The sequence below is a fragment of the Heterocephalus glaber genome, unplaced genomic scaffold (genome assembly GCF_053883595.1).
Source record: "Heterocephalus glaber isolate CG9 unplaced genomic scaffold, H.glaber_assembly_v1.0 deba00000818, whole genome shotgun sequence".
NCBI lineage: Eukaryota > Metazoa > Chordata > Mammalia > Rodentia > Bathyergidae > Heterocephalus > Heterocephalus glaber.
Window position 1 is genome coordinate 16704893 of NW_028258164.1, and position 22332 is coordinate 16727224.

The 22332-nt window shown below is 43.0% G+C and overlaps 1 protein-coding gene and 1 long non-coding RNA gene across 7 annotated transcripts in view; one reads left to right on the plus strand and one right to left on the minus strand.

Moving 5' to 3' along the window:
* Window positions 1-22332, plus strand: part of Dpp6 (dipeptidyl peptidase like 6) — an 863175-nt gene that overhangs the window by 621329 nt on the left and 219514 nt on the right. For all 6 annotated transcript variants that reach the window (XM_004860345.4, XM_004860347.4, XM_004860344.4 and 3 more), the window contains exon 5: window positions 10922-10996. In XM_004860345.4, coding sequence (XP_004860402.2) covers window positions 10922-10996 — 75 coding nt within the window. The remainder of the gene's footprint in view (window positions 1-10921; window positions 10997-22332) is intronic.
* On the minus strand, window positions 426-9420 carry LOC110345016 (uncharacterized). The gene is made up of 2 exons (XR_002388045.2): window positions 7296-9420; window positions 426-992 (listed from the first exon to the last, which is right to left on the minus strand). It is a non-coding gene; the product is annotated as an uncharacterized LOC110345016 (long non-coding RNA).

Consider the following 22332-nt stretch of genomic DNA (forward strand, 5'->3'; position numbering starts at 1 on the left):
TTGAATGTGCCTGTGTTTCTGCCTATAAAAATCATCATTGGTAGAATTACTCCCTTAAGAAAATCTGATTCGACCCACTTAAAAATACTAAAGTTGCAGAAATGGTTTTCTAATATTAATGGAGAGGGGACAATGACCTGTCTGTTGCTGAGTGCAAATATATTTTAGTGTCAGAACGATCCCAGTGTTTCCTGGGAGGATGTGGCTTTACTCACAGCAGGATGCTAGACACACAACGGTACTTAGTAATGAAGCCCAGAATATGAACAGCCTTCTTCTAAAATCAATAGTTTGTGGCTGATCACATATTTTACCTGAAGTTGTTTTAATCAAATAATAAGGCAATTTTAAAAACCACCACAATAAAGTCCTCATTTCACACATTAGCAGGCTTCTACTACAGTCTTTTTTGTCTTAGAGTAGGATTTTGTGTGCTCATCTTACAAACATTTATTGGGTACCCAATATGTACAACTTGATTGATTCATAATTCTTCCCTCAAAAACTACATTTAAAAGCTCTTAGCAACAGACTTCAAACATGAAAAGCAAAGTAGATAGCATTTGAGACCTACACTGTAATTTAGAGTTCAAAAGCTTGAGATTTGGTTTCCACTGAGCCAATTGGCCATTTATAATGCTTATGCTTCAATTGCTCCATCTCCAAGTTAAAGCTAGTTTCTCCACAAGCATAGAACACACGTCTTCCATGATGTCTGGCAGTGGTATATCTGGGTACCTATGATGAGCAGGTGTGAAGCAGTGAGGCAGGCATAAGGAAGCGTCCAGAGTTTGAAGAGCCATCTGTAGCTGCAGGGAACGGGGGACTGGAGAGACAAGGACCGTAGAGTGGTCGCCCCATTTTCTGTTCTCTTGCCTTCAGGTGACCTCTTCTCATTTGGATTCCAGGAACCTGGGGCTCATGTAAATGACGAAGGCACCCTGAGCACCTGCAAGCCCAACTGGGATTCTCAGTCAGGTCTAGGAAACAACCTGAAACAATCAGAGAAATGGAAAAGAAGCCATACATTCTGCAGTCAGCAGAATTTTAAAATATTCCTTGCAATCTTACTAAGCTGCACTTTTCCCAACCAATAAAACAGACTGTTGGCCTAAAGGTCACATGTGTGCACACAGCCCCCTGGCCTCCAGCCTCTCCCTGCTCCTCGGCCTCAGTGGTGGGCTCTTTCCAGGGGGGCCAGATTAAGGATGTACAAAGAAGTGCAGACACCCTGGGCCAGTGCAGGATCACAGACAGTGAAAATGCAGGCTTAGGGTCAAGTTCTGTGCTTTCACTGTGTGTCACACCTGGCTGTCCCTAAACAGTGACTCTGGGCTACAAGTTTTAACTCAGTGGCCCTTTACTATGCCTCCGGGTAGTAGAGAAATCATGAAATAGTTCAACTCTTTACATAGTAAGTTTATGTGTATGCACACACTTAATACCCTGATGATGACAACATGGTTCAAACCTTTTGGCATTCTTTTACATTTCATTTTATTTTTGAAAATGAAATGTTTTCAGATCATTATTTAATAGCATAATGTAAGGAAGCTGAGGTTCTCCCTCTGCAGGCTCAATATTTGCACCTATTGAAGTGAATTGGCAAGAGACACATTAGCATAAGCAAAAGCAAATAGACTTGTGTAACATACATGTGTGCAAAGTCACACAGAATTTGAAACTCAAAGAAGGACCAAATGGTTGAGGCTTAAATATCCTCTTTGTAGGGTGAAGGAAATGGAGGGTGTAGGCAGCTTCACAGGGATAGTGACATTTTTAGGGGAAATGAGTGAGTCTGAAAAAGACAATGCCATGGGACAAAGTTGCTCTGGGCCAGTGATGGCGAATCTTTTAGAGCTTTCAGTGATACAAACAGCACACTGCAGCACGTGTGCCATAGGTCCACCACCACTGCTCTTAGCTATAGATACGGTGTTTGATTTTCAGTCTCTTAATAACATTCCAGCGAGAATGAAAGTATTTGAAAGTATTTGGATTCCTCTTTGGCAGAGCTGGTCTTTATGTAGAATTTCAACGAAAGCCTCTCCTTGCATTTCCTGCTCCTAGGGGCTGAGTCTAAAGTCCAAAGCAGCATGTTTTGGGGTATCAACTTCTGATCCCCAACAATAATATATTTGATGGCATATAATTAAGTTTTAGGAAACATTTATGAAAATATCCTAGCCTATTTTCCTTTTCAAAAAGTTTTTGAAGTGCTCTTTTAGATTTCTTCAGAGAATGGAGGGAATAGAGTTTGGTGGCCCCAGATCACAGGCACATCACATCCAGGGCCATATGGTTGCTTGTGCTGCTGAAAATCACAGGCTCTGCCTTTGATTTTGTTCCCTACATGGTAGATGCTCTGTGTATTTTATGAATAAATAGTAAAAGCTAACAAAGTGACAGAGGTGAGAGGTTTCCCAGAAGCATCCAGGTGAGAGGTTGACGTGGCCACAACACCAAGGTTATGACCCCATGCCTCAGCTGTTCTCCCCAGTAGAATCAGACTCTGCTCTGCAGCCACAGAACATTGACCAGCCATCCAAGCTCTCTAGTCCCCAGTCCTACCTTGTAGGGTTGCTGAGAGATTATAGGTCATGTGTGGGAGATCAAGCATAAGCCACATGTGGAATCTAGAGGTTAGGTTGAACAGCAGAGCCAGGCAGGGCTCAGGCAGGATGGGGAGGGCCAGGCAGGAAGACCCAGAAGAGGATCAAGTCCCCAGGAAAATAAGAACACTGTCCAGGCAGCAGTAGCAGATAGCCGAATCTGGATAGCTCTGAGTACCCAGGCAGCAGGAGCAGATAGCACAATCCCCTTCCCTATTGAGGTTGGGTCTAGTTTGCCCTCCAGAGTCAGGCAGAGTTGTTAACAGCTGGTAATTATAGCAAGAGGCACTTTCAGATTTCTAAACGTAATTTGAAAAAATTAAACCAAAACTAACTTTCACTTGAAGTACACATTTGATGTCCCAGGAACTCTGAACATTATGTTTTAGTCTTAATTTTAAATAATTTAACATCAAACTTATTTTTATGCTCCTAATAAGACTCTTTTGTCAACAAATTCACAAATTATAAGCTTTTGTTATATTACATAACATTTCCCCTGTAAAATGAGCCACTGTAAATATATCTCACGGCTCAAACTGAGTCTTGGGCGTTTGGCCAGTGGTCACCTCATTCCTGAAAACTCTCATGAATCTTTACTGAATAGAAGACTAACTTCCTCCCCTTCCTTCCTCCTTTCCTTCTTCCCTTTCTTTCTAGAAATGTACTTAACACAGGCATAATACATTTTGCTGAATTTAATTAGATAGATTTCATGGAGGCTGTAATTCTTATGGAAACTTAATACCATCTCTCCTCTCATTCTTCTAAAACATAGTAGAGCAAAACTTCTCAAAGGATGAAGCTCTTCTTATATGAGGAAACTCGGAATATCTACAGACAGAACTCCAGTTTGACCTTCACCTATGGTGCTGCTGATCTAATAGGGCTATTTCCTAATAAATCCCTGTATTGGTCTGCGTGTCCATCAGACTTTATACGTCCTCTGAATCGATTATACCACTGGGGGCAGGAAGTAGAAACAAAGATTGATACAGTCATTCACTGTACCATTAAATAATGCCAGGTGTTTAAAAAGCAACTTGGCAGCGCATTTCAAGGACAATAAAAATAATCATACATTTTGAGTCACTCCAGAGAATTAGCCACAAGTAAACAATCTGAAAAGTACAATGTTAAAGTACATTTTAAGCAAAATAAAATAAAGCAATAATAACTGGCATCAAAAAAGTACAATGTTGCAGCATTGTTTGTGATAGTGAAATATCTGAAACTAGGAAAAAGAAATGAGTAAACAAATACAGATGAAACATTGTAGCCATTATAATAATAAATACGAAAGCTCTAGAAATATGAAAGGTATTTATGATGTTATATTCAATAAGCAGAAGAGTACAATGTAATATCTTTCACTTAACAAATAGACATCACTTGTGTGTATTGAAAAGGCTGGGGATGAATAAGAACTATGAAAATCTTATTGGGTGGTAAAATTTTGCATATTACTTTCTAATTTGGTGATTCCCATGATTACTGTTTCAGTGCCATGTATTCAATAATTTTAATCATATTCTTAAAAATGTAACCTCGTGTTCCAAAAACTAGGTTTTTTCCAGTGATGAACAGGTAAGAACAATAGACCATTCCTGAAAATGATACATTTAGAAGAGAAAATACATCTATTAAAAAAGGCATTCTGTTGTTCTGCTTAGATCAGGTTTTTCTCACTTTTTATGTCTTGTTTTAATTACTAATTTATTTGTGGCAATTATTTATTTTAATTGCTAGATTAAAATTTAAATAAAAAGCATTTTTGTTTTAGGAATTTATATTTGCCCTTGATTTTATATAATCATCAGACATAAAATTTGAATTTTGTCTGAGTCTCTGAATATTGATTAATTCAGACTCCTCACAGAGAGGGGCATCATTAGGCAACTGGAATTAGACCTATTCCACCATCGACAGGAACCTGCGATCTGCCTTCTTGACCACAGAGAGCAGGATCTGTTGCGTTTAGAACTTGAGCTCCCCCGACCTTTTTTAAAACATCACCCATCCACTCATTCCTTTTCTCCTTCTACTTCATTTAGTTAGTTTCCACCAAGCGCTCCGAGTCTGACAGCTCTCTCTGCCCTGCATGGTGGGTGCCACATCAGGGCGGAGAGAGCAGTTCATGGCATTGCCTTGTTCCCTTTCTGTCCCAGAGCCCAGAGTGTGACTGTGCAGGAGGCTCACTCAGTTGGGGACAGGACAGCCCTGGAGGACATGTGCCTGCTGGATGTCAGCCCTTGCTGTCCTGAGCTCCCTGCACAGAAATTCCTGTGTGCGGCCCACAACTGTGGCAGTGACAGAGACAGCGTTCAGTGAGGATGACACAGCCACACGGCCACAGACAATCCCTGACCCGTATGGATTTCACAAACCACCAGGGAAAGACCTTCATCTGAGTCTATCATCAGGAGGCAGAACGAGCAGTGTGGGCCATCCACCGAAATGCTTGCTTGGGCCAAAGACTGATTCTTACAGACATGAAACCAAGATTTCTGGCAAGTTTTGAAAAATAGAAAGATGTGGCAGCAGCAAGTCTTTCCCTCATGGATCACAAAACTTTGCTGGTGCTGGTGGCAGCTGGGCCCTCGAACAGGACACGGGCTGGCCAGCCCCAGAGGGACCTCGCTCCCAGCTTTCCTGGGGCGGCCAATCCAAGCTCAGGCCCCTTCCACCTAAGACCAAAAGGGGCTGTCAGAGCACGAGATCTGCAAGAACTTCTAAAAAGTCATGGTGCAGATTTTCTCTCTATCTCAGTGTTTGTTTCTACATCTCTGACAGTTTTTTTTCTTTCGGTTCCTTCTTTCTTTCATTTGTCCTGTCTCCTTCCTTTGTCTTTTTCTACTTTTCATATTACAAGGTAGAACAGACAATATAGCACTTTTACTTATTTTTTCTAATTATTATTTCACATGCTTCCTTTTAATTTTAAAGATACATGAGTGGATTGTTTTGTGCTTATGTCTTTAAAAGATCTGAAAAGAAATAAAGCCAGGTTCATTTCCTGGGCCCACACTTTCTGCTCTCTGTGGATTTGGGGATACACTATAAGTCTCCCCATACCTGTACTGGACCCTAATGATGCCTCAGCCACACAGGCTGGGCAGGGGGTGCCGGGATTAGTATTGATACACAGCTTTACCCTTAGGTAGCTTTCCACCTAGATAGAAAAGCTGTGCCTGCAATCTCCTCTGTAGTTACAAGACACTTAGCAAGAGAACAAGCTGATGATATCACACCTTCCTGGCAAGCCAAAGGTCCTGAGTTCGATCCCTGGCACCAAAAAAAAAAAAAAATGGAAAGAGAACAAGCTGAGAAAGAAGGGAGAAGGTGGCCATCAACTCCAGCCACAGCATTTCCCAGGCCTAGAATTTGAGACGTGTATGGGAAAGGGGATGGAGGCAGAGTGAAGAGTGGGTGGTCCATGTGATGTGAGGAATGGGTGAGCGGCTGTGACTGAAGGGCCCAGGGCGAGGTTGGAGAGAGCATCTTCAGAGCCTCCTGGGCGCCCACTCTTCACTGCACAGGACATAGGAAAGAGCCCAATCAGGACACACTAGGAGCTGGAGGAAAATAACTGTAGACCTACAGGAAAGGGGGTTGGGGGAAGGGAAAGATCGTAGAGAAATGGCCCCCAGAGGTCACATCTTCCACACTGCACGGACGATATCTCCTCAGGAATCCTGTGAGCCAGAGCACTTTATTACTCTCATTTCATTAATCAGAAAACAAGGTTCTAAAAGAATGTTTTTCTAAGTCACTCAGCTGGTAGCAGAAAGAGTAGAGAGTTGAGCTCAGCTCTGTCACAGTAGCTGCCTCCTAGCACAAAGGACACCTTCCAACACCCCCAGGGCATGCCTGTCAGTGCTCTACATCTGATGCCTTTCCCCCAGCCAAGCACACCCTGGGCCTCATAGTTGCAGGCTCAGGTGGGCCAGCAAAAGGAGCTGAGTGATTTTCCTTCTTCACACTTTCACAGGCAGAAAATTCATTCCTACTGTAGCTCTTAGCAATCTCCACGTGAGATAGTTTTCCTTCCTTGATTAACTTGGGAGCTTCTAACTTTTCACTTAAAGGAAACATGCTACAGCATCTCGGTGACATCTGACTGCCAGCATCACTGCTCTGGAGCTTTGGGGCCATCACTAAGTAAACTAAGGGTTAAGGATAGCAGGAACACAGGCCTTGTGATACTCGGACACTATACAGAGGACAACACTTAAGTGACTGAGAGGTGGGGTGCACAGTGTGGGTCCTTGCAAGACACAAATCATCACAGCTCACTCATGGGGAAATAAGTAACCCGACAGCCCTATATTATATAATCAAGTATATACACATATATATTTTAAATAGTGAACTAAGACCCAGATGGCTTTACTGATCAATTTTACCAAAAATCTCAGGAGAAAATAATGTCAATTCTACGTAAACTTATAAAACACTACGAGTTGAGTGTGTCCCCCAATGTTTCTGTACCAAAACTTAAACCCCAGTTCCTATGTTAATCTATTTGAGAGTTTGCCTGTGGGCAGTAATTAGGATTGGATGAGGTCTTGAGGTTATGGCCCCATCATGGCATGAGTGGCTGTATAAGGAGAGGAAGAGAGACCCATCCCTGCCCTCTACGTGATGCTCCCGCCATGGTACACCCCAGCAAGGGGCTCTTACCAGATGCTGTGCAGGTGAGACTCCATGCTCTGGGACTGCCAAGTTTCCAGAACTGTGAACTGCATACACTTTTCTTCTGTATGAATTACCTGGTTTCTAGTATTTTGTGATAACAACATAAAAGGGCCAAAATACAAGACAAATGGAAGAAGAAGCACTTCCAGGTCCCTTTCTTGGGTCAGCAGTAACCTAAAATGAAAATCCAACACAGATAATACTAGGAAATAAAACCTCACACCAGTTTCTCTCATGAACATGAATCCAGAAGTCCTCCACAAAATAGGAATAAGCGAAAGCCAGCAATACATGAAAAGCATGACACATCAGGGTGGAATGCAACTTATTCCAGGAATCCAAGGCTGACTTGCTGAGTGAAGATCAGACAGTGTAACTTACCATATTAACAGATAAATAAAAGCCAAACTACATAATTGTCTTAATAAAGGCAGAAAGCATTTGAGAAACTCCAGGACATATTCATTATAAGAACTCAGAGAACCAGAAACAGATAGGAACATCTCCAACATGACACAGGGCTTCTTCTACAAAGAAGATCTACTGCAAATATTATACAAGATAGAAAACATGCAAGATAAGTGAGTATCTGTTATTTCAGATAAGGATGTGGCCTAGGGAGATGAATCAGAGGGGGGTGCTGTGGAAAGCTCAAGGCAAACCTATTGGTTTCTCTGTATAAAGGACCAGGAAGGCTTCACTTAGAGGCATTTGAAGAGAAATGAAAGCTCTAAAAGAGCAATCCCCAACCTTTTTGACACCAGGAACCAGTTTCACAGAAAACTTTTTCATGGTCTGGGGGCTGGGGAAGGGAATGGTTTGGGAATGATTTGAAGGAGCCCCCAACCTAGATTCTTTGCATGCACAGTAGGGTTGCTGCTCCTGTGAGAATGTAGTGCTGATGCTAATCTACCAGGAAGTGGAGCTCAGACAGGGGTGCAAGGGAATGATGGAAGCAGCTGGAAACCCAGGTGAAGCTCTGCGCTCTGCTGCTCAGCTCCTGCTGTGCAGCCCAACTCCTACAGGCCTCAGACTGGTATGAGGGTTGGGGCCCCTGCTCTAAACCACATGGGGAGGAAGACAAGGAAGTGCAGAGGCCCTGGACCATGGGAGGCTGGCCCTCGAGCATCCAGCCAGTGAGAGCTGCAAGGGAGGCAGGTGGATGCACAGTATGAGGTTCAAGGTCAGACCTGCGGGTGCAGGTGGCTGGGAAGGAGAGTGCAGGCAGGAGTCCTCAGCAGGCTTGGTTGTTAGAGCCATGAGACAAATGATGTCACCCAGCAAGTGATTTAAATACTGATCTCAGCACTGCATTGCTCAGAGGTCAGGGAAATGCCAGGCACACAAAAGAGCAGGCGAAGTCCTCGAGGGAGGCAGGAGGAGCTCAGGGGGTGTGCGGAGGCCTTGTGCAGCAGGGCTTGGAGGAGGACAGTGTTTGCTGTCAAGTAAGATGACAGCAAGAATTATGGCATTTAACAAAGCCAGCTCTGGTAACCTAGAGAAGATCCACTTGGTGCGGTAGAGGAGATACATGACAGAAGTGCATTTAGGAAAGAATAGGAGGGGAAATCAGAGCACAGAAAGGATTTTCAAGGGAATGTGGCTGGACAGATTTCTAAGGACAAACTCCCCACTGCCTACCCCTTCAATAATGAGGATCATAGGTAACTATGAACAGGGAAATATAGAGGAGCAGTGGAGCCCATAGGATTCAAATCTTATGGCGACTGGATGTGGTAGCGCACACCTGTAATCCCAGCACTCTGGGAAGCTGAAGCAGGAAGATCACAAGTTCAAGCCCACCTCGGGCAACTTCAAGACTTAGTAAGGCCTTGTCTCAAAATAAAAAGGGCTGGTACTATAGCTCAGTGTGAAGGGCCTAGGTTCAATCCCCAGTACAAAAAAAAAAGGAAAAACATGTTAGTTATATTTTCAGAGGAGGGATAGAGGATGGTCAAATATCAACAGTGGAAACACCTGTGCCAAACCATTTCTGGAAACTGATTTGGCAACATCTGTTTACATTTTTTAGAACTTGTTCACCATGACTGTGTGACTGCCAGGCTTGGATGTCTCTCCTATGAAAATGTCTTACACACACACATACACACACACACACAGTCAAACACATGCTCGTGAGCATCTTCTGACAGCATGGTGCACACCCAGGACTATCAGGAGGCACTGCACAGCACATTTCCAGGCTCACAGCTTCTGCAGCTCGATGCTGTACTACAACTCATTTGGATCTCCCAAGCAGTACAGTACTGTCGCAGCCGTGTGTCACCCCCACCCCCCAGCAGCAGAACATGTGCTGCCCAGCATTCAGTTTCCCAGCTGGGGAGCAAGGTGCTGCTCTGCTTCCTCCTTTCTGCTCTCATACTATAAACAACTATTGTATCTTTTTCACAGTCTGTCGAGTGCCACGTTTCTCTTCTGGTATGCTTGTGTCTTTTGGAGATGTTGCTGTTTAAGAGTCCCCAGGCAAAAGCGCTGAAGTGCTGCCTCACGTCCCTAAGTGCTTGCAGGCTGTGAGGTGCCTTCGGAAAAAAATGTGTGTTAGATGAGCTGTCTTTGGGCTGAGCTGTAGCACTGTTGGCCCTGAGTTCAGTGTCAGCACAACAATGCTATGCCTTTCAGGAAGAGGAAGATTGCCTTTCAGCAGAGACACCAATGAAACTAGGTTATATATTCGTTGGTTGATACAGTGTAACCAAAAAGGTTTGTCTTTTCCCTGGCAGCAGTGGCTTAATATTTACTAATTCACCATTCATGGTCATTTTGTAGAACACAGTCACCAAGAACAAGGCTGCCAGCCTGTAATAAGGACTGAGCAAATTTAAGTTTAAAATTTAAATTCATTGTGTCATTTCTTTAAGGTATCATTCCATGAGAAAGCTAAGATGCAGAGATGTATAATGCATGTCACTTAACTGTCCAGTCTCCCTTTGTCCCCTCAGGGGCATCTGAGCATTATGCAGTGAGGTCCCCCAGGCTGGCAAAGGGGCTCCCTAGAGTGGGTGGGGTCAGCACAGCCCTGTGCTTGAGTGCAGAGGTCAGGGTAAGTCAGACAGGCTGAGTGCCTGGTGATTTTGCTTAGGGACAACGACTGGTGCGCTAAGGAGAAATTCAGCAGAAAATAGATAGTGACTCCTCTAGATACTGACTTGCAGGGATACCCTCAATGGAGAATAAACAAGTTGCAAATGATCTATAAAATATCAATCTGCTTAATAACAACTCTGCTACATATGTACTTCTTTTTTTTCATATGTGCTTCTAAGAATGGTAATGTAAGAAAAAAAGTAAACATACTGAGAGGTTGGGAATCTTGCAGGAAAAAGTTGTTCCATGCACATTTCTCTTTATTTATTTTGGGAGATAAAATAAAGATTATCTTGTTTAAAACAGAAAAATATAAATAAAATAGGAAAAAGCATTGGTTATCAGTCAACTAGCAAAGAAACTAGCCATTTTAATAGATGCTACAGTTACTAGTTTGGTACTCACTAATTTAGCAGCAAATTTTGAAAATGGTACCATCAGGCACAGATTTTCTACAAGATTTTGAGTTACAATATATAATACTTTAAATATTTTTTTTCTTTTAGGAATCACTAAAAGCCATCAGATATGAAATATCTCCAGATAGAGAATATGCACTTTTTTCATATGACGTGGAACCGGTGAGTATCAGCCTGCTCTGTGTACAAAACAACTGTCTCTCTACTTCAATACTGCATTAAGTCAATTTCCTGGAGTCTCCCTTCTTCGTGATTTTGAATGCTAAAATATCCTGTGGGTCCTGAAATACTCTCTTTTGTATATCATACTGCCACCTAGGAGAGAAGAAAGGAATAAAAGCTTCCTTGTGAGGAAAAAACTTCATTCTTTTTAGAAGCTCTTTTATAGTCTTTTCTTGGGGAGACAGTCTATTTCTAGACATTCTGCCTTTCTGTGTGATATTTTTTCCCCACTTTCTCGGACAAACTGTACCTTTTACCCTGACAACAAAAACTGTATCCCAAATTCTTGCTAAACTGAAGGAATGCATTAATTATCTCTTTGCTGTTATAGTGTTCTGATGAAAGTTAAACCATCATTTTCATTACAGAAGTCTTTATTTTAGCACTGAATATATACCTCCAATAAAATTTCACCAAAATTTTCCATAAAATCTCACCCAGGGCTTCAGTAGAAACCTAAAATTTCATATGTCCAGATGTATGTCTCTTTCTTACCTTTCAACCTTCTCTGTCTCTCTGTCTGACTCTTTTCTTTAAACGTGCTGGTATTTAAAATTTTCTTTTGGTTCTTGGTGAAATTAAGTGTACATTTTCAACTTACACGAGATTGGCAGCTTTAGAAAGTGCATTTTAGGAAATGTATTCTCTAGGAGCCAAAACAGTTGTATGGCTTTCTGGTTCCCTGAGCCCATACCATTAGCGTGCCCTCTGGCCTCTGGGGTGAATGGTACCAGCGTTGTAGGTCAGCTTGGTACGGCTTCTCTGGCCCCAGTAGGCAGACTTTCTGATTTACAACCCACGGGAAAAGCTGGAGTTTGCTCTTCGTGGAGATACAAGTCTCCATCCAAACTCTTGGGAGCACTTGGGCATCTTTAGCCATGTGATTGGAAGGAGCTGGTGAACTTGACATTCTAAAGGATGACTTTTAACCTTGGGGCTCTGAGTTTCCTAACCCCAGCCATAAAGTGGTACTTTTTAGTACTTGGACATGGTGCCCACCCATGGATGATGACTATTCCAACCCCTCCTTCAACCCTGGAAACCCCAAATCTGTCATCTCCACACCTGAGTAAATGCAAACAACTAGAACACAAATCAGCAGAAACCTGCAGATCTCCGTGGGTTTGCTGCTTCAGGAGGCATAGCTCACATTTAGTGAGAAAAACTTGGAAGGGTTTCAGGTTCATCATGGAGCACCCAACAGTGGGATCTGGCTCCGTGAGTGGCAATGAGCTTCCTGCCCCTAGGAGCCTTGGAAAGTCCCATCTTTGCTCCCAAAAATGTTATGGAAGAGGTTCTCCCAGCTGCATGTTGAAGGGGGAAGCTCACAGCTGTGGTTCTGGGCAGGTGGATTCCTCACCAGTCCCCTTTGTCTTTCCCAGTACTCCTTTGAAACAAGCCATCAGATCCCACTGCAACTAACAATGGTTGTGGTAGAGATTATCTAGAGTCTTTAGCATGACACCTTACCATGTAGATCACGCACTGTAAGTGGGATCATGACAACCCCTTTCTTGCTGTGCAGAGTTTATTGGCGTTTTGGGTGAGACCAAGTTTGTTTATTTTCTCAGCCAAAGGAAAATAAAGGGAATTGGAAAAGGATTTAGAGAACTATAAAAGTGATCCAAAATCTGGGAAATCTGTAGAAATTGATGCTGGCAGCATGTCAGGTAGACAGTGAAGATGGGTAGCATGAAAAGAAGCACTTTTCACACCTTCTAGGTACTGATCAGTTCCTGTGCATCTGGCATCCAGGCAAGGAATCTCTGTTCTTCGGAGGAAAGCATGGAAGGGAAGGAGCTTGGGATTCCACATGAGAATCTGGAGTTAGATATGAGGCAAGAAGACTTCCTAACCAGACAAACTAAGATGGAAATGAGTTTGCAAAACAGGGTTGGTTTCGAGGAAAGAGTCAAGATCTGTCATTGTGAAGTAAGATGACTAGGTAGGAGCTAAGCTGTGCTTGGTGTCAGTATATGATTACATTAATAATATAATAATGAATTCATGGAGTGTGTGTGTGTGTGTGTGTGTGTGTGTGTGTCCAGGGCCCCCTGGAACCAGCTACCTGGGTACCACATAAGCAAACACAGGTAAGAGCTACCAGGATCACACGGGAGATGACAGCAACCGTGGTTAAGGAGTCTACACACATAGCGGGCAGGATCTTGAAAAGTAGGAGCTGAAGAAGAGGTTGGGCATCATCTCTACGGCATCTGTCACAGCTCTCCGTTGCCCCACCCCGCATTCTGACCAGTTCTGATGTTGTGTCGGTTCCCAGCTGTTTGACTGCACCACTCCCATCTGCTCACTCTTGCCTTTGGCAGCTGCTCAAAGGCACGGACAGATTTGGTCTCTCGTGTGCCAACCCAGGTCTTGGCATAGGACGATCTGTTTACACCGGGCGCCAGATAAATGTGTTTGTGGGGCCCTTCCCTCTCTGAAGCTCTGAGCACTGGATCGAAGTGCACTGCGGGTTCCTGGAGTGCCATCACAAACACAAGTTATGCAATACAAGGGGAGACTTCCTGGGACATAATACCTGACCACCCACAAGTTAAAGGAGGAAAGATTTATTTTGTCTCACAGTTCGTAGACGTTTCAGTCCACAGTGCACTGGCTCCAAGGCAGGGAAGCATGACAGAGAGGTGCAGCCGAGGAGAAACAGCTCATGTCAGGGCAGGCAGGAAGCAGAGAGAGGTGAACATAGAAGGAAGGGAGATAGACTCTTCAGGCCACACCCTCAGGGATCACCTCCTCCTACCAGGCTCCACCTCGGAACATCATGTTCAGCTAGAAATTCACCAGTGGCTAAGTCCAGTGATGAGCATCACACCCCCGTGATCCAATCACCTCCCAAAAGCCCACCTATGAGTACATGAGGCTTTGGGGGAACATCTAGATATAAGCCATGCCACCTCCATTATGAAAGATACTACAGGCCACGTTTACTAGGACGTGTGGGGCCGGGTTAATTAGCATGCCTCTTTGTACTAGAGCCCTTTTAGATTACTCAGTCTACAACTTGGGGAACATCCTTGACGATCCACAAATCAGCTAATTTTAACTAATTAAAACCTATGTTTTATTGCTATCTTCACAAGGACCCTTCTAAAGATATTTTTAAAAATCAGTTATCAGGTAAAATCGAGAAAGCACCATGTTCCATTTTTCTGGGACATAGATATTTATATCCCCATAAACAGTGTGCCTAGAGTACAGAAAATAGTAAGTAATATCATATTTTTCTATATGTGGCACCAGCCTTATAGTTTGCATAGTGTGTTTATTTCTCCCATCTCGTTTCTTCTTAAGAGATCATTCCTGCTCTGAAGTGCTCATATTTGCTAAAGGGGTTTTATTTTGTTATTGTGTAGATAGAATTTCATATCATTTCTTAATGTACAGTTTCTGGAGGGTCCTTTTGAAACTAAGTGAGATGTTGAGGGAGTAGTAATTTGTTTTTAATTTTTATGTTGAGAACTATACTAAAAATGCCTTAAACAAACTCTTTAATTAGAGCAACTGTGTTTCGTAATTCTGGGAAACATTTGACAAATGTGGAAAGTTTTCAAAACTCTTTGGGGAGGAGAGAAAGTAATTTAAAATGCAGTATCTTAGATCATTTAAAAATTAAGGTATTTCATGACTTTCTAAGAGGAAAGAGAACTTATATCTAGAAAATGCTCTTCCTTAGGGAATATTTTCTGAAAAAGCCACTGAATATTTTTGAAGAATTTCACTACAGTGTTTAAGGAGTTGCTGAGGGGACTGGTCTTGTAGTTAGTAGAACATTGTTCTGTTACAAATAATATTTTGTCCAAAATCTGGCCAAAATAAAAGCCTAATCAATCACATAGTCCTTGAGTTAAAAGAATGGATTGAAACCATGCATAGAGCCTCTTTGCTCCTCCGTCAGTGTCAGCCATCAGGATATGTCTCGGCCTTGCTTGACCATGTTGCTTTCTGCAAAAGCATGGGAGATTTTTTCCTCCAGGTGACATTCCTTCGGCACACTTTTTATTGGATCTTTACTGTTTTGGTGTTCAACAACCTCCCTGTTCAGGAGGTTGGGCGACTCACCAAAGATGTAGGATCTTGAAGAAGTTTCCCTCATGTCCTGGATCTTTTTGTCACTGTTGATGACCTTGGAGGGTCAGGGCCAAAATATTGGCTGTCATCTTAACCCAGATACCTTTTTAGTTCTGGTCTCTAAACTTTGGTTATTGAACACCCAGAAGAGAAGATCAATAACATTAGTGTTGTAAGAAGAGTAGTGAACTCAACTATTATAATTTTACCTGGATATAAGCATTTTGGAATAAAAATATAGTTAAACTGTTATTATTGCCAATGATGGTTGCTCTTGTGGTTGGATCCCTGAGTAGCTATCTTTTTATAGGACGTCATCTAAGGAAAATAAATCAGCCTACAACTGTGCTTATTATCATAGGTGGCTGGAGCATAAAAGAAGGGCAGATATCTGAATCAAAAGGTTATTACCATAAACAATGTTAGAAGACCCATACAATTAGAGGGCATAAATACATTTTGTACACCAGAAAAGGAGCAGTAATATTACAGTTATATAAAACATTATGTTTTCATTGGTCTTTTCATCTTGTTTCCAGAAATTATTTACCTGGACAGGTGTCAATATCTCAAGATATTGTTAACTTGGTAGTCTGAGGAGATGACATCAGGATGAATTTATTAGAGAAAATACCTGCAAGGGAAAATAAGGTGGAGAAGCCAAAAGAGACTAGGAGAGCTGTCAAACAACAAGAGATACAGGTCTTAATTTTGTTAGATGCCATAATGTCACTGTGGTTATGTGTGGAAAATGTTTTTTTATCAGTCATGCATATAAAAATTACATAGATGTAAAATATGATATCTAATTTATCTTAAAGTATTTCAAATATAGTTGTGGGTTTTTTGGTACCGGGGATCAAACTCAGGTCCTTGCACTTGCGCAGCAGGCAGTGAAACCACTGAGCTAAATCCCTGGCCCAATATAGTTGAAGTAAATATAGTAAATTCTTATAACTGTTAACTCCTATGAGTGTTTATTCTATTTATTCTGCTCATCTATATGTATGAAAATTTTCAAAACTAAAATGTTTAAAATAAAGAATTTTTCAGATACCCCCCCCCAAAAAAAGAATGGATTGATATATGTCAACTGACCTGTGTCATCATCTGTGGCTATATAATAAATTATCCCAATGCCCAGTGGCTTAAAGCACACATGTGCTACCTCATGGATTTTGCAGGTGAGAACTGTGGCCTCAGGTTGGCTGGGTGCTTCACCCAGGGTCTCTCCCATGGCTGCAGTCAAGTGTGATCTGGGCCATGGTCTTATCTCATGGCTCAACTGGGGAGGGGTCTCCTCCCCCCTGATGTGGTTCCCTCTGGCTCAGTTCCTGGTGGGCTATGAGGACTTTCATGGGATCCTGTGGTGAGGGGCTGAGGACAGCCTGTCTAGAGCCACTCCACAGGCCAGCCTGGAAATGGTGGTTTGCTCAATCAGAGCAGGGACAGCGAGCCAGAGCGTCTGCAAGGTGATATCATGGTATCGATGTGAATGTCAGGTGGGACCATCCCTTCCTTTTCCAGATTCTGATGTTAAGAATAAGTAAGGCAGGACATGGGAGAGAAGAGCTCACTGTAGACACCCAGGGCTGCCTACCAGGCACAGCCTCACATCTGTGCTGTGCTTACTGACCCTGCCCTGTGCTAAGTGGACACCCTGTGGCTGCTCCGAGACAGCAGTGAGCTCCTTCCCATCTCTCATGGCCCCCAAAGCTCCCAGGAGGCAGAGAAGCAAGGAGGCATGGCCACAGCCTGGTGTTGAGAGAGTACTGGGTTGGGAGTTAGGAAGCCACATTCTCCTCACTCTTCTCCAAGAGCTTAGGGACCTCTGGAGCCAAAGGACTTGACCTTTGCTGCCAGAGGAATGGAGGTCATGAGTCGCTCATCAGTGACTCAGGGATACATCATGGAAACTATTGTGGACCATCAATTACTGTCTGGGTTTGTGCAAATGAAATACAAGAAGATGCCTGACTCAGATCTCTTGATAGGTAGTGGATTCTTGATGATGTTAGCTGATTGTTATATATTCAAGCTCAGTGGAATAAAGATGCTTCATCAATCCATAGATGTGCAGTATTATTCTGATTCTCTTAGGAACCCAAGTAAAAAGCTTATTTTTTGTGAGAATTACTTCCAGAACCTGAAATCCAGCAATACACTTAGGTAGATATGTATTTCCTTTGGTTTATCGATACTTTTCTCTTTTTTAGTATATGATTCTGGTACATAATGATATATTCATTGTAGAGAGTTGGTACATGTACAAAATGTATCATAATCTTTTTTACTTCTTCTTCCTCTCCCTTATAGAAATTCCATTTGACTCAGCTATTCTCCTTTTAGATATCCTCATGAAAGAGTTAGAGATATCATATTACAGTGATGTATGTGAACCCAAGCGTGTTGGCATATACCTGTAATGCCAGCATTCAGGAAGTTGAGGCAGGAGGATTGCTATGAGTTCAAGGCCAGCCTGGGTTATATAATGAGTTTAAGACCAGTCTAAACTACACAGTAAGACTCTGTCTTTAAAAAAATACAGTGATGTGTGAATACCCATGTTTATAACAGCACAACTCATAATAGGTAAATCTTAGAAGTAGCCTATATGCCCCTCAACAGATGAGTGGATAAAGAAAAATGTGGTATTTACACACAATGAAGTACTCCTCTGCCATAAAAAATTATAAACTTAAGGCATCTGTAGATAAATGGATGCACCTCAAGACCATAATGTCAAGTAAAATAAACGAGAAATGCACGCTTAAATATCCCATGGTTTCTGTTATATGAGAAACTCAAAATATAAATTAAGAGCAAAATAAAAGATAGATCATAGGAAGTAGGACACTTTTCAAATGGGAAGAGGAACAAGAAATGGAGACGGAAGGAAGGGAAATGAGATTTTCCAAAGGAGAATTGAATAACAAATGGAAATAGAGTTTTCCTAAGTGGAAAGGAGAATGAGAGTTGGGGGGAGCAGGGAGAGATGGGAAGGAAAAGGGACAAACAAAGGGATGAAGATGTACACATGCACCAGCTCCTCGTGATGAGTGTAACTCTTAGGTACCGTGAGCACGTACTAATAAGAAAAACAAGACAGAGGATATTGGCACATCTCTTAAAAGGGTTTTAAAGTTGTATATTAAAAAAGCAAGTCTCCAAGGAAATATTGTGATGTTCTTCCTGTCTCCAAGGTTTCTACGTGAGTGTATCTCACTCCCCATTGAGAAAGGTCATCCCACAGTTATCATTCTTAATGCCGACAGTGGTTTCCCGAGGTGACATTGGGATTCATGCCCAAGGGTCACTGTCATCAGGTCTGTCTCCTGGCCATCTCCAGCAACCCTTGCCTGCAAGCACCAGCACAGAAGCTGGGGAAATTGATTTGTGTGGCATGAAGAGCCTCGGGCGTGTGTCCTTCCCAGAGAATCAGAATGTGGCTTTTTTATTTTGAGGCTCAGTCGCTTAAAATATTTCCTATGCCCATTGTTAGCCAAAGAGTCCCAGCTGATTCTCCCTGAAACCCTGCTTGGTCCTGAAAAAGGATGATTTGATGCTGAGCTCTTCCCTGCAGGAATTTGATTCTGTTTTCACATTGGAATCTGTTCCTGAACTTCTGAGTTAATGTAACCTATTTTATTGTCTAAGGGACTGTGAAATTTATTATTTGGGCAGAGCTTGGAAAACACCCGAATGTGGATGGATCAGATCAAGGAAATTTGGTGAAGTGAATCCCAACACAGTTCCATAATCTTCGATGCACCTGCATGGTAGAGTCACTCATTTGTCTCTACCCACAAGAATTAATTTTTATTTATTTATTTATTCACTTATTTTGGCACTGGGATTGAACTCAGGACCTTGTGCTTGCAAAGCAAGTGCAGTGCCACTGAGCTAAATCCCTGGCCCAATAATTAATTTTTTTAAAAAATTTGCATCTTTATAAACATAAGATAGCTCTCAATTCTGAGCCCATCTTTATGCACTCAGTTATATATATCCACATGATTCTGAGTATATGCTTTCCCATACTGCAGCAAGCATAGCTCCTGCTATAACGGGGCTCTCATGTTTACTACCAGCCCTTCTTCCTTAGAATGGATGAAGTTCTGCCCAAGAGTCACTAAGGGAATGTGTTTCTCAATTCCTCCACTATTGGCCTAGTTTTTCTGCACTTTCTGCAGAGCCTTTTCTGTGTCCATCTGTAGGAACCACTTGATTCCTATAGTCTGAACTTGGCAAATCCCTAACAAACTCCCAGTGATCAGGGCTGACACTGGAATTTTAGGGAGTCCTCTGTCTCCGGCTGCATTGCTCTGAAGGGCAGCCTCTTGGCAAGACTGTAACCCTTGGCTGCTATTCCTGCTTTATCCCAGCAGCTGCTGCTATGATGGGAGCTGGCACCAGCCTTTGGGACCTCTCCCCCTTTCTCTGGAGAAGATGAATAGCCCACGGGATTGAAGGCACCCCTAGTGCTGCCTGGGAGGGCACCCCACGCCCCATTACCAATTCTCAAAAGCCCCTTTATTCTATGATCTATTTGTGTCTTTGTTCCACACAGCTTTCCTTAGCAGCCAGATTTATAAACAACTCTTCCGATTGCTCGGTGACACCCTGCTATTTGCTGTCTAAGGACTACTTGCCTATGACTCTTACTATGAGAGTATTAAAACATTGTTCTTAGATTTCTGAAATGTGTGTTTTCTCCTAGTGCATACCTAAGCCCAAAAGACATGGTTTCACAAAGAGGTAAAAATAACTGTTCCCATGTTCTTGGTAAAAGTCACCTAAAGGTCCTGGTCTGGATTCCAGCTCCTCACCAACTTGAGGGCCTGTCGGGGGCCCCATCACCAGGAGGAAAGAGCTCCCTCCTCCCACCCTGGAGGTGTTCTGGCTCCTGTTACATGTTTATTTCTTAAATTGTAGGTTTTTATAGTTTTTTATTTTGTTGTTTTTGTTGTGTTGTTTTAATATAAATCTGGCTCAAAACGGACATAGAATTTTTTCTTGGATTCTTGTTTATCTTTATGTATATCTTTATTATGTATATCTTTATTTATTGGAGCTAATTTAAAAGCATAAACATAGGCATGGAAAAAATGTAACCCAAACAAAGCTTCTTTTCTCAAATGTCAAGATAATCCTGTGCATGTGTGTGTGTGTTTTGCTCTGGTTGGAAAGGAGAAATAGAAGATTTTATTTCCCTGAAATATCCTATGGACCAAAAGCTTACTGATTGATACCTGATGTGAGTGTGTTTTAAAATCATGTTTATTACCATAGTTTTTCTCCAAAACAATGTCACTAATGTTTCCTCGGAGGAATTTCAGAGACAGGTTATTCTACCTTACGTATTGCAATAATTTTTCTTTCCCGGCACTGAGGATCAAACCAAGGACCTTTGCACTGAGCTACATCCCTAGCCCCCTCCCGTGGCTCAACTCAACACACTTCCTTGCTTGGCCCCCTCCTTAGTCCCTGTTCCTCTGAGCCTCGTGTGGAGGCTGGTCTCTGCTGCGTGACCAGGGTGACCGTCGGACGGTGTGGGTGAGGTTGGGTCTCTCTCTGCTTCATGTGGAGTGGAGATACTGCTTAGCACCTGGCTACATCACACACATTCTGGGCTCTTCTACGCCCTGTGTCCTCCACTGTGACTCAAGGTGCTGACTCCTTCCAGCCTCAGAACCTTTGCACTCACTGAACCTTGTCTGCAGAATGTTTAGAGTCTTTCCCACTGGGGTAGAAAGGAGATAATGGGCAATAAAGGCTTTGTTTTTCTGCCTATAGGTTTAACGTGGAAGGATAAATGCTTCTTTCAATGCATTTATGATCATTCATTTTGTGATTTCATGCATTGTGTCACTTGATTGACTTGGAAACCTCCTAGGGGAGGTTGTGTCTTATGGGTCATAGATGAGTGACCTTGGGGGTCTGTATCTGGTCCCTCACCCTTCCCCTCTGGAACTTTCCCCTGCTCTATTCTCTGGCTACCATGAACTGAGCAGCTTTGCTCCACCACACCCTGCTTCCGTGATGTTTCTGCCTTGGTGCAACCGAGCATGGACTGAATCCCCCAAAACCATGAGCCACATTAAACCTCTCCTCCTATAAACTGTGGGCATTGGGTATTTGGTCCCAGCAATGGTAAAGCTGACTGATACAGCACTCTTTTATTTTTCCCAATGCATTTTGATATGAATTCACTTGTTGAGAGGGAGGATGGAGAAGTGGATGCGTGTGAGGGAGAATGGTCTGCAGAGAAAGCATGAGGTAGTGCGTTTTCTGCACCGAGGCTGGTGGATTTCCAGGCTGGGAGATTTGGAAGGGGGAAAGGCCAACTTGGACTGCCCAGCCACGTGCCTCCCCACAAAGATAATGCTGCCCACCTCCTGAGTGTAGTCCAGAGAGGGCGTGGCCTGACTGGAATTTGGTTACCATAGACCATGGAAAATCACCTGGTCCACGGGGTAGTGAAGCTCTAAGGGGCCAGGGTCAGAGAAAGGTAGGTTCACGGATGAGCTCTGTCATGGGGTCAGATGTCTGAGATGGGAACTTGAGAAGAGATGATGGCAGGATAGAGCATGGTTGTCAGAAAGTGACTAAGATTGTGCTCAGAACAGCAGGACAGATCTTGGGACAATGAGATTAACAGGAGAAATGCAAAGACCAGAGAAGGGATCAGGGAACAGTCCGGTGTTGACCTGGTAGAGGGGGTGACACTTGGTGGTGCTGCAGGAGAGGAGAGAGTGGAAACTCAGAGACCCCAGTGGCCCACACAGGCAACTGAGGAGGAGAAAGGGCCTCCCATTCCATCTTCCAGAGCCTTGGAACATGAGAGGAGAGACTAGAAAGAGCCTTCATGAGGCGGGACATGAGACCTCCTGAGAGCCAGGCTTCCATATAGGTAGGAGAGAGAGGGAAGTGGTTGGAGACGCAGAAGCAGCTGCAAACCTGAGGGTGGGTGTTTGCAAAGCAAGAGATGTTGAGGGGTTGGGTCACATAAGCCCAGGCCAAGCCTGTGAAGACAGAGGGAGAGCGGTGGACGTTGTATCATCCCGAGGCACAGGGAAATAATGTACTGATAACAATAATTGTTAAAGGCCACCATCTCATGGAGGGGCCTTGAGTGATTGAAATTAACCAGTGAAGTTTGTGTAACTGGTAATAAAAGAGAT